This window comes from Cyprinus carpio, chromosome B2 (genome assembly GCF_018340385.1).
Source record: "Cyprinus carpio isolate SPL01 chromosome B2, ASM1834038v1, whole genome shotgun sequence".
Classification (NCBI taxonomy): Eukaryota; Metazoa; Chordata; class Actinopteri; order Cypriniformes; family Cyprinidae; genus Cyprinus; species Cyprinus carpio.
In genome coordinates this window covers 21995019-22008096 of record NC_056598.1, presented here as the reverse complement: position 1 = coordinate 22008096, position 13078 = coordinate 21995019, and the positions used below count along the sequence as shown (strand labels likewise).

The 13078-nt window shown below is 36.3% G+C and overlaps 1 protein-coding gene across 1 annotated transcript; it reads right to left on the bottom strand.

Moving 5' to 3' along the window:
• Positions 1 to 1929: 1929 nt before the first annotated feature.
• Positions 1930 to 12369, bottom strand: LOC122136246 (DDB1- and CUL4-associated factor 8-like). Its single transcript, XM_042718658.1, has 13 exons — positions 12078 to 12369; positions 11212 to 11281; positions 11000 to 11086; positions 9809 to 10446; positions 8773 to 8913; positions 8271 to 8365; positions 6827 to 6937; positions 6528 to 6658; positions 6306 to 6413; positions 6022 to 6152; positions 5806 to 5925; positions 4417 to 4533; positions 1930 to 4093 (listed from the first exon to the last, which is right to left on the bottom strand). The coding sequence occupies exons 2-13, from the start codon at positions 11246 to 11248 to the stop codon at positions 3983 to 3985; spliced, it is 1827 nt and encodes a 608-aa protein (XP_042574592.1). The 5' UTR covers positions 11249 to 11281; positions 12078 to 12369; the 3' UTR covers positions 1930 to 3982.
• Positions 12370 to 13078: the final 709 nt, after the last annotated feature.

Sequence of the window (13078 nt, the reverse complement as noted above, 5' to 3'; positions counted from 1 at the left end):
GTGTAAACCACGTAACGCTGACCTGTCTAGTGCTCTTGAAAAAAAAAAGATTATATTATATTACGTTTAATGTTTTAACGCTTGATTTTTAAACCTCCGTTGTGCCTACTGGCAAGTGAGTAAAGGCTTGTAATTTGAAAGAATCGTCGCCTTTAGAGTCGCATCGCGCGCCCTTCACACATACAGGCATACGTAAAGATCAATTACATTCAAATTTGTGTTCATGTTATTTTGTTTTTTTGTAATATATATTTTTGGGTATGTAGCCTACTATTATTGTCGATGGTATTTTAACGATGTATATTACTATCATATGGACAATAATAGAATGGTCTCCCCAGGTGTTCCTGTTTTTTTCAAGATTTTTATACAGGTTTTGGCTTGGTCACTGGGGAATTTACGGATTTTGAAGTCTCTAAAAGTATTTATTGTAATGCTGAGACGTACATTTCTGTGAAGCTGGATTGAAACTATGTATTATGAAAAGCATATAACCTAAAAATGATATGACTTAAACATGAGTGAACAGTACGTAAGTCCCGTGAACCTTTTTCGTATAACTTTTTCCTCTCTTTGTACTCCTCAAAATTATGGACAGAAAAAGCAACACACTATGAATTTGCCAGAAATTCAAATGGGCCAGGAGAAATTAAACAACTTATGTAAATTACTAGAATTCATAATTTCATTTAATTATAATTGTCTTTTATAAGATTGATCTGCATGCGAAAAACTCAGATATTGCAAGTAAGATTTGCAGTCGTTCTTATATTAAATTTTTTCCGTTACATTTTGTTTTCAAAATAAATACTGCTCCACGGAATTTACAGTTAAATTGCAGATTGTTCAAAAGCAAGAAATTTCCTTCTGTAGTTTCATTTCATTTTTATGCTCTTAGAAGAGCTTCATTCCAAATAATAGCATTGACAATTTTCACAATTTACAAGCAAGTCAGCTACATTAGTTAACATAAGAAATTAACACTTCTACAAAATTTATTAGTAAATAAATGTTGATTTAAATATCCTTTAAATCAGAAGTTCTCTTAAAGGTGCTGTAAGTAAGTTTTTGACTCTACTAAAGCATAAAAATACCATAATATGTTTGCAGATATTTAAGAAACATGCTAAGTTAACACACTTGTTTATCTGGAAAACAATGCTACAGTCAGTTATTCTCCTTTGAATATGTGTGTTCCGGGTCGGAATGTCGGTCAATTGTATTTCAGCATCCCGGGTTGCCAGTTGGCAGAAAACACAGCGTATTCATTACAATCATCATCAAGTGCCCTCGTTCCTGTTGGTGTCGTCAATCTGGCAACCTGCGTGTGCGTCAAGTCTGAGAAGGAGGGACCGGGTGAAAAAAACCCTCTCCATTATTTTGAATTTGGACTGCAATACCTAGTTCAATCACTCGTTGTCAATCCTACATACAGCACCTTTAAGATAAGCAACTGTAATCTAACATGAATGAACAATGAACATTTTGTATTTTATTAACTAACATAAATTCTTTTTAAATAAGATCATTGTGTAGCTAATGCATTAACTGATGTTAAGTTAATGTGACCTTATTATAAAGTCTTTTTTTTTAGATTTCAATTACATAACTAAATAATCAAATGTCATGACTGTACATGACATGTCCCCTATTAGGCAATTTTGTATTGTTTGTGGAAATTAAATGTATAATATAAATAAATTGCGTGTCATTTATTTTCTGTCTAACCACAGGATACACAAATAGTGAAAGAGAATACAAGTATCTGTTATCATCCATACAACTAATTAAATAGCACTAATTAATACATAAACTGATTACATAATGTATGCTGGCCTTAAGTTGGTTACACAGAAAATAAATTCTTCCTGTATTTACAGTAAATAAAGGCACTTGAAATAATAAGGCACATGGTCAGAAACAAAGGAACAGATTTTTCTCTCTTTTTTTTTACTGCACAATTAGTACATGCTGTCTGAACTGAAAGAACACAATACTAGGCAGCGTGGGATAACTCAGATCGAAAAAAAAATACATGCCAGTGTTAGGACATTGAGCAGACAAGTGAGAATGAGAAAATTAACATTAACAGAGACTAATGCTTTTAATTTCAGTGACAATTAGGGTTGTAATCCCCACCCCACCCCCAAAAAAGAAAGAAAAAATATATCCAATGTTTCCATTCATTAAAAAGTATTTTGTCTTATACAATATAAACCTCTGCATCAAATACCAATTAAATTTAGACACCCTTTGAAAGAGTAAGGGTTGAAGATGATTTTTACAGGTTATATATATAGATCTTTATATATTTGTATATACATATAGTCATTTAAGTTATTCTTCTCATACAAAAAGAGAAAAGTTTATACTTTATTCCCCTCACAAAAGAAGAAGGAAAAAAGGGTCAAAGTAATTCAAGCTCCTTACCCCACCCAGCGTACCCCACAAGTGCGATCCCTCCCCTGCCACTGACCCATCCTTCTGAAATGAATCATTCCTTTCCACATGCAAGTCTCAACAGGTCACAGTCCATCCATGTTTGCTCTTAACCAGCTGAATCCAAATACTGACAAAGAACAGACACCATTTTTATGAAAAATGGGTTTGTGAGGGCTTAGCCTTTCTCTGGCAAACACAGGACATCCTGCTACATTTGATCCTCACCGTATAGTTAGGCAAAGATCTCGAGAATGCGTATTCAAGCAAAAGACAGTGGAAGAAACATGTATTCAACAAATCACTGGCTCTGAGCACATCATCGTCTTTGCTCTCAATTTTTACAGGACAGGGCTGAGAAGACGACAGTAGTCCGTGGAGAGTGACATTTTTAGCCATTAGGAATATCTTCAAGAACTCCATTCAGTATCTCCACCCAAGTGCAAATCCAAAAACCAAACAGCTGGTGTCAAATCTCTATTCAATTTAAAAGTCCACAGTAAGTTTGGGAAATTTCAGGGCAAAAAAAAAAAAATAGCTAAATTAACACATTTAATCCAAGTATTGCATGCTCCCTAAGCGCACACTCGTCTTAGAGATTCAAAACTCAAAGCAGATCCCTGATTAAAGTGCACTCAGTAGCATGGGAGAGAGAGAACAGAGCAAAACCAGAACCAGATTAAGCAGCTCTGGCTCATCTTCTGTGTCTTCAGTCAGATCTAAGAGGGCATGATTGCCCTCAAGAAAATTTGCTGTGCCTGGCTTCAGCAAACACACACACACACACACAGACACAGGAGAAGAGATCAAACACAAGACAGGATTGGATGGCCAGACAGCCCATGACAGTCTATCACTGCGATGAACAAAGATTGCAGTCCAAAAATAACAAACGTCAGCTCAGTCTTACATGGAGACATAAGCAGTTCAGATCACTGGAGAAAACTGATGAGGCCAGTAAAAGATGGTGCTGGTTTTTAGAACAAGTGACACTCATCCTCTCAGAAATCTGCGTAAGGACAGGCTTTGAGTGTCCGTACTGTCCTGTCATGCTGCGAACACATCGCTGTGAAAGAAAAGCTTCAAGTGGGACTGTTTACTACAGCACAGATGAGAAATTTCCTCTTCTCCGCCTCACGACTGCTGCAGCAAAACGCTGCTTCTAAAATTCGTTGTTGTTGATAAACTAAGGCAGCAAAACAGTTGAGGTGATATTTCTCGATCACCGGTTGTATTCTTCCTTGTGATATGCTGTAAAACTGGAATTGAAATGCGCCTGTGTCCATGTTCATGTAAAATCAGAGTGGTTAACAATATATCAAAAATACGAAATCTCAGTATCAGTTCTTCCCCTAATGATGTCATTTGTGTGTGTGGAGCATAAAGCCATATTAATCTCCCTCAAATTGTGTGTATGTATATATAAAGCTGTGTGCGTGTTTGTTGCTGGCCCTTCAGTGTCTAGTTGTGTACCAGTGGGTTACTAGAATGTATGTGCTTAAATATATGGCAAAGAGCGTGTGTGTGTGGGGGGGTGTGTGGCTCAGGAGGACATGCATTGCACATGGTCTGGCCCTCCTTCTTCTTCATCAGAGGAATCTGGTGAGCTCCAAGATTCATCTGTGTCGCCCTCTCCTCCCTCCCCTCGCCGGGCCTACAAGGAGCAAAACATTGAGAAGCTATCAGTGTATAGTTTTTTTTTTTCCTGGCTATGAAGAGATCAGATCATGTAGGATGAGGTTAGGTTCTTTTCTCAGTTAAAACAATAGTTTGAAGAAGCATTGCGAGGATATTCTATTTATAGTTGAACACGCATCAATGGTAGGTTAAATGTAGGAGGGAACAAAAACGCTACCATTTGAGTGGTTTCAGTTTTAGATAGTAGCATGTTGCTTTGTACAAAGTATCTTCAATACATAGAAATGGACTGGACTATATATTGGTACTGAAAATTATCCTAAAAATGCAAGTTCTCACCCTCTGAGGTCTTCGGTTTCTCATGTGTCTCATTAGGAACCAGAGGAGCTGTGTGTCATACTGGTCACCATGACGAACACTGTCTTCATCCCGTTCTCGCTTGTTCTTCTTCATTACCTAAATAGCCATGATAAAATATAAAACATTTGTTTTATTGCTTTTACCAAAAATATTTATTCACCTGTTTAAGTTTGCAATCAAACTTTGGATAATATTTTTTTGTTTTTTGAAAGATATTTCTTCTAACCAAGTCTACTTTAAAGGTGCTTTATTTAATTTAATTACTCTACTAAACCAAAAAAAAAAAATAACATAATATCATATAATAAATAAAAAAAACAAGCTAACATAACATACCATCTCAAAAAAAAAACCAAAGCTAAATTCAGTTATTCTCCTTTGAAAATGTGTGTTCCGGGCCGGAATGTCGGTCAATTGTATTTCAGCATCTCGGGTTGCCAGTTGGCGGAAAACACAGCGTATTTCATTTCATTCATCGTCAAGTGCGCTCGTTCCTGTTGATGTTGTCAATCTGGCAACCTGAGTGTGCTCAAGTCTGAGGAGGGGGGGCCGGGTGAAAAAACCCTCTCCATTATTTTGAATTTTGACTGCAATACCTATTCAACCACTCGGTATCAATCCTACATACAGCACCTTTAATTAACCACAAATGCAGAAAAAAAAATGTAAACCTGTGAAATATTATTACAATTTAAAATAACTGTTGCCTAATTTATTTATGTGTGATGGCAAGAAATCTATCTGTCAGAAATCCAATATGCTGATATGATACTCGGGTATCTTTTTATTATTAATATTTTTGAGGAAACCATGATACTTTTTCTAGGATATATATATATTTTATTTATTTTTTTTAATGTTACTGACGCAGAACCTTTGAACAGTAGTTTACATACAGGGTTGGCTAAAAAACAAATCAAAGCATTATTTAATTTAATATTTAATTCTTGTAAATTTCCATTACATTTTCAGACCCAGAAATGATCATTTTAAATATTTAAGGTTTTCAGCACTATCAGATTAAAAGGGTAATAACATTAACATTAGGCAATGATTTTTTCAATCTTGAAAATATGCTAAAAATTCAACTGTGCCATCAGAGGTATACTGAAATATACTGAAATAGAAACAGTTGTTGTAAATACTAGTAGTAGTAATAATATTTCATATAACTATTTTACTGTATTTTTGATCAAATTATAGCAGCCTTGGTGAGCAAGAGAGACTCAAAACAAAAAAAATCTCCCAATTTTTTTTTTTTTAACAGTAGTGTAAATCTGACACAAATAAGGGCACTAAATTTTATGTGAGATGCAATGTAGGATAACATCTTTCATAGCACAGTATATATATATATATAAAGTATACCTCTTTAAGTCCCTTTAGTGTTGTGGGATTCTCAGCAGTGGGTGCCCATAGCTTCACATCATGGTCCAAACCACTGGTGGCTAAACCTGGAAGATGAGGATGTGGCTCCAGACAGTTCACTAACACAGAAAGGGAGCATTATTTACATACGTTTTTTTTTTTTCAAACCGGAATTTCAATGATCTAGTTCAATTTAGTGAAGTGACAGTGTCTTACCACTCCTCCCCGGTCTCCCTCCATAAACTGAACCACACGAGCTGAGTTCTTATCCCACAGGTAGATGTGTCCACAGTCACTGCCACTGACAACAAACTCACTACAGGGACCGTAAAAGTTAACTCCCTTCACTGAAGGAGGATTTCCCAATAGCAGATGGAATAAGAAAAGAGGGGATGAGGATTAAGAACTGTTTTTAACAAAAACTGAGTTTGTATTGGTTATAACATGCAAGCAAATTGTGATGCAAGCACTATACTGCAATGAAATCAAATAGAAAGTACCTGTAGCATTGTTGCGGTGACCCTTGTATCTCCTGCGGTAATCTGCTCCATCACTGTGGCTGGAGTCAAAAAGGTAAATGTCCTCATCATTGTAACTTGCCAGCAGTTCTGAAAGAAAGTTCAACAGTGACATACTTTGAATGTTGCTACAACAAACCATGTAATGTAAAGCAAGCAATCATACATGAATCACGTTCTGAGAGTTTTAAATGTACATATTACCTGTGCCGTCATGGCTGTACACTAAACAGGTAATATTTGTTTTGGACTCGCTGGACACCAAGTGAGAGGGACAAAACTTCTTCAGCACACCATTATTATCGTGTTCATTTATTTTTCTCTGGTCATAGATCCTATCATATAAGGAGAAGAAGAGAGAGAAGCAGTGAATGATGCAAGACAATAGTTGCCCAGTCTCGGTGCCTTTGGAGAAAAAACTGTAACAAGTATAAAGTTTGACTGCTGCAACAGAAGCAGCTTGTGCAATGGTGGTGACATATCAGCGATGATCTTTGTCTCACCTGACATACTGGTCTCTACCACCCACAGCAAAGTGGTGTGTGTTGGCTGGATTCACGAAAATGGTGTACAGTCCCACCTTCTTTTCACCTTCCTTCACCACCACCAGTTTGCTGAGAGATTAAAGAAAGAAGAAAAAGAAAAAGATGGGTTAACATTATATGCTTCACATAGAACAAAAGTATGAAATGTATCCTATGAATCACACTATGTACCATCTACTCTAACCGCAATCTTACCTTGAAGAATTAAATAACATTTTTATAAATTGGGGTGTAAAGAGATGCCAGTAATGTTTTTGGGATCTAATGAGGAAGAATCTGATTGTTAAAACATTAATTTATCTAATGTGACAAACTATTTTCTGTTTCTTTCTACAGCTGAAGTTCTTTTATTGTTTTTATTTTTGTAGTATAGAAAAGAAAAAAATGTGAGAAGAGGGAAACAGGATTGCAAGCCAGAATATCAAACACATTCACGTTTAGGCTGCAGGATGAAAATGTCTAAAAAAAAAAAAAAAATAAAAAAAGTATGACAATCAGGGCTGATTTTAGGATTTCTAGGACCCAAGTATGAGCTGTTTTAATAGCAAGTGTAAAAAGAGATCACATAATTAGATATTTTTAAGGGTAAGTAGACCCAATTTAGCCCCAATTAAATGGGTCTAATACTCTAAACCATTATTAAAATAGAAATTCTAACAAAGGCTACATTTATTTGATCACAAATACAGTAAAAACAGTAATATTGTGAAATAACTTTTCTATATGAATATGTTTTAAAATGTAATTTCATTCTGTGATGGCAAAGCTGAATTTTCAGCAGCCATTACTCCAGTCTTCAGTGTCACATGATCCTTCAGAACTGATTTGGTGCTCAAGATACATTTCTTATTAACATCACTGTTGGAAACATTTGTGCTGCTTAATATTTTTAAGGAAACTGTGATGCATATTTTCAGCATAGAAAGAACAGCACTTATTTGGTAACATCATAAATGACTTTACTCACATTTTCTATCAATATAATAAATATTTTCTGAATACAGGCAACTCATTGCTTTAAAATATTCTTACTGACCCCAAACTTTGAACTGCTGGGTTTAATATCTTGCTATTAAATGCTACAGTTTTATAGCATCACTTCTCTGAGGAAGTATAATAATTAAGCCATTTCCATAAAACAAGCAATTAGCAGTGTTTGCCACATTCAATAAATACAACAGCTTCAGTGTATTGGAGGTGTTAAAAGTGCCACTGTTAAGTAAGCCATATAATAACCTGTGACAAAAGCTTCCACTGACTCACCTAGCTGCTGACACAATTCTTTGTATGATATCTAATCCTACCCCTGTTCACTTGTGTCACTCTACTGAAGTGCTTCTTTTCTTTTCCTTTTGCAATCTTAGGGCTGTTTGTGACATTTGTGACATGACTGTGCACTCACTTGGCAGGTCTGTCTAAACGAAGATCAATGCCGAACACTACTGCATCTTCACCAGCGGAGAGGAAAGAGCAGGGAGAGTCTGGCTCCAGTGCAAGCTGAGAGGGGAAAAAAAAGTGTTTAATCACAAGCATTCCCATGTGACTCTTTTCATATCTTGCAATAAACCAATAAAACATATCAGCTGTGATATTATATGAAAAAATGTTCTTTGTTTTTTCACCACGACATGATTAAATGCTTGATTCTGATTGGGTGACAGATTTTCCAAGCTGTTGATTAATGAATGTGTGTGACTGTAAAGCTCCAACTAGTCACAGATTTTCAAATCTGTTTGGTTTGAGGTAACCACGGAACAAGCAAGTTGAGAACAATTAATATACACGCCAAATAATGGCCACAGCTTGAAACACCATGAAGTTATCATTATTTTTTAATAATCGGACTGTCAAAAATTATTTCTGTTGAATTTAGAATTAAACAAATCTTTTATGGTTGATCATACCTTATGAGCTGCACCTTTGTGCTGAGCCACTCTTTTGGTGTTCTTGCAACGCTGTGTGGCAGAAAGCTCAGCCACTCTGATTTGTCCATCTCGGGCACACATGGCCAAAGTGGAGTCACCACTGTGTGGGAGGAACTTTGCCTGGGGACAGAATAATAACTAATAAAGAGGATGCATTGATTTAAATGTATACATTTTAAAATCTTCTTCTGGACATCTGAAACTAAGATTTAACACCTTTAGTGGATCCACACAAAATGAGGTTTCTGTCCAACAACAACAACCCAACAAAAAAGAAAGAAAAAAAAATAAGACAGCAGCTAAACCACTTACTGATCACATTCTAAACACTTCTAAAGTACACCAATGTTTAAAATTTTGGGATCAGTACAATTTATATGGAAATTAATAACTTTTCAGTTAGGATGCATTAAATTGACAGTAGTGACTTTGTTACAAAAAAAACATATTTTAAATAAATACTGTTAGGAATCCTGAAAAAAATACTATTTCCACAAAAATATTAAGCAAAGCAGCACAAATGTTTTAAACATTAAAAATAAGAAATGTTTCTTGAGCACCAAATCAGCATATTAGAATGATTTTGGAGAATTATGACATTGATGACTGGCGTAAAAATTCAGCTTCCCAATCAAAGGAAGAAATTACACTTTAAATATATTAAAATAGAAAACAGTTCTTGTTTGTAATTATATTTCCCAATATCATCCAATAAATGCAGCCTTGGGAAGTCTTTCAAAAACATAAAAAACTTACTGACCCCAAACTTTTGAACAGCAGTGTTACAGTAGAGGTTAAAGGAACTGTTTTAGATTTTTTTTTTTTACTAATATATATATATATACACATACATATACATATACATATATATATATATATATATTTTTTTTTAAGATAATGTTTGCCATCAGTGACCTTAAATTCGGAGCAGCACAGCAATGTGCCAATTTTGAATCAAAATGCAAAGATTTCAGAGCTTCAGACAACTGCAGTCAGCTGAACTGCACTTGTTCACCTGAAAGACATTGCTCTTATGTCCACTGTCAAACTCCAGCTCTGCCTTTCTGCTAGCCCAGTCCCAGATTACCACGCGGAGGTCATCGCTACCGGAAGCCAGGCGGGTGCCAGAGGGGTTGAAGTGGAGGGTGTTCACGCAGCCCGTGTGTCTCTCCAGTCGGCCCTGCAGTTCCAGCCTCTGCACTAGACCTCGCGCCCCACACACCCTCCTCACAAACCGAAGCGAATCACAGCCGATCTCTCGGGCACGCAGCGACGGGACCGCACACCACGAAGGGTGACTCAGGTCCTGCAGGTCTGCTCCCAGCCACGCTTCCATGGCTTGCTCATCTTCTTCCTCAGCCTCCTCTTCCTCCTCCTCTTCTTCATCATCATCATCTGAACTGGAAGAGAGGCGAGTGGCTCCACCACTGGGTCGATTCCTCTTCCTGGCGGATCTCTTACTTTCATCTTTTCCTCTCTCTCTCTGCCATCCTCCCTCACTCTCTCTTTCTCCTTCTTCAGTGAGAGAGTACAGACCGCTGCCATCCATGCTGTCGGTGTCCTCCTCTTCTCCTGGTCCCTGCTTCTGCTCAGAGTTTGCCAACGCTCTGTCCTGACCATCCTCACTTCCCTCTAAGACTGAACTCAAATTTGCTGTAAAGAGAAAACTTGAACAATTAGTGGAGCACTGCTTATTTACATATCCTGCTGTCAAGGTGACTCCAACATTATCTAAGATTCCATAAAAAATACACAACGGTTCATGATTTTAAGGTGTGTTGGATGCATTAAAATGTTCAAAAGTGACAGTAAAGACACTTAAAATATTACAAAAGTATTCCATTTCAAATAAATGCTGTTGGTTTCCACAAAACTATTAAGCAGCACAACGGTTTTCAACATTGATAATAAAAATAAATGTTTTTAAGCACCAAATTAGCATATTAGATGTTTTCTAAAAGATAGTGTGACATTGAAGACTGGAAATTTAGGCTTGCCATCACAAGAACAAATTACACTTAAAAAAATAAAATTGGAATATAGTTATTTTAAATTATAACAAAATTTTACTCTATTACTGATCAAATAAATTACAGCCTCAGTGAGCACAAGAGATGTCTTTTCAAAAGCATGAAACAAATCTTACTGACCACAAACTTATGAACAGCACTGTATATGACAGTTAGGACTCTATTTGTTTCCATACCTGAATCAGGACTGGTCTGGGCCTCTGGCGCTGAAGATGTATCTGCCTCCTCTCTTCCTTCTCCAGGTTCTGGATCATCAGAACCACCTGGTAAATCAAGCCCCATACATGAAAAGTAGGCATACTGCTTAAGCTCTTTCGTCTTTTGCATTTGTATGACACAATTTTCAGTTTTGGGTGAAACCCCTTTACTTACTTCATGATTTACTTACCATTTGGGACACTGGATTTACCATCTGTATCACACATTCTGTCTGACTGTCTCTTCTGACAGAAGAGACCCTACAAAAATAAAATAGAAAATGGCTTGCTTCCATCAATCAGTCACTGGATTTTCACTAGATAACATTATTTTCAAAACAAAAAAAATTGATTTGAGGGTTAGTGTTAAAGAATGCTTTACAGATCACTTAACGATGGCATTTCATATAGCAAATAATTACTAGAGGTCTAATCAAAATGCATGTATTCAAACTGATGAACATAAAAAGACATCACTGTCACTTTGACAGGTGCTGACCCCAGACAGTGACTGACAGGATCCCGGACATAAGCTAAAGGTGGCAAAATAAGCCTGCTTCTATAGTAAATATCTAGTAAACACCTGCCTCTAATCGCAATACCCATGACATTACCTTGTACAGTAACAATTGAGTCCAACTGCAGACGACCCTTAGATTGCAGCTCTTAGGTGTTTGTGTATTAATATTAATGCCACATAACAACTTGATAGTGCGCAGTAAACTGGCTGCGACTAGCTAGTGTGCTAACTAAACTTAGCAATTGCTTTTGAGGCATTAACGTTACCCTGGTCAAAAATAGAAAAGCTGCTGGCCAGTTTTGCAAGCGCACACGGATGTTGGCAGGGAAGTAACGTTAGTTCTACAGTTTGAACCAAGATAAATATATCCTTAAGATTACAAAAACGTCCCGTAGAGGAAATATGGTGTAACGTGTCGTGCACGAAAAACACAAGTTCAACACGTCAGTTACGGATATGTTACGAGTGCTGCTGACAACATGTAAACATTGGTCGCTGCGAGAAAATGGAGAGCTAACTAGCGAGCGGTTGTGTTACCTCTACTGTAGGCCCAAAGTCTCCGCACTTGTTAATCCTCTGCGCAGATTTCCCTTCCTTCACCTTCGAGTCAAGCGCAAACAAAAGCTCGACACATCAGTGAGATGTGCCCTCAACACACTCACGCACCGGCGAGCCAAAAAACCCCGCAGTTTTAGGTCACGTTTTTGGTCGTGACTGCAGTGTTTATGTTTTGGCTGATCTGCCTCGTTAGCACTTCTGTTTTTTTCCTTTCTCTTTTCTTTTTTCTCTCTTTCTTTTTCCGGCAAGACGCTCGTTCTCCGGAAGTAGGTCTAGATCCACAATCAAAGCGGCGCTTAATGTTACATTACACACACACAAATAATAAACAAAAATTTATTATGAATACGCCATTTACATTTATAATTATCATAATGAAATCAAAATACAACATAAAATATTTATTATGAATACGCCATTTACGTTTATAATGATCATAATGAGATCAAAATACAACATAACACATTTATAATAATAATAATAATAATAAGAAGAAGAATAAGAAGAAGAAGAAGAAGAAGAAGAAGAAGAACACAATTACAGAATTATTATTGTTGTTGTTGTTGTTGTTGTTAGGCTATGATACCAATTGCATATTCACCATCAGTAATAAATACAGCCTATTTATACCACTAAAAGTATGGCTCAATGTCTGACCATATCTGAAAATTAGTATTTTAATTAAATAGTGATAACAATCAAGAATTCAAATAAATAAATCGATGATGATGATGATGATGATGATGACGAAGTTTTCAAAATATTTTAATAATCTTATGATTATAGGCGTAATTTAAGAAAATTGTTGTACCAATTCATCAGCAACATAACCTGTTTATGTTTATTTTTTGATTAATTAGGGCTAATAATCAAGGAAACATTTCAACATTTCATTAATAAAAACTTTAATAAAAAACTATCATTATTCTAGTACACTGACCAGAGAGAGAGAGGGAGAGAGAGCGAGAGAGAGAGCGACA

Coding starts and splice junctions, on each gene's coding strand:
- LOC122136246 (XM_042718658.1), bottom strand. CDS start 11,248: ATGTGTGATACAGATGGTAAATCCAGTGTCCCAAATG. Junction 6,938..8,270: donor CGTTTAGACAGACCTGCCAA/GTGAGTGCACAG, acceptor TTAATCTCTCAG/CAAACTGGTGGTGGTGAAGG. Junction 6,659..6,826: donor GGTAGAGACCAGTATGTCAG/GTGAGACAAAGA, acceptor CTTATATGATAG/GATCTATGACCAGAGAAAAA.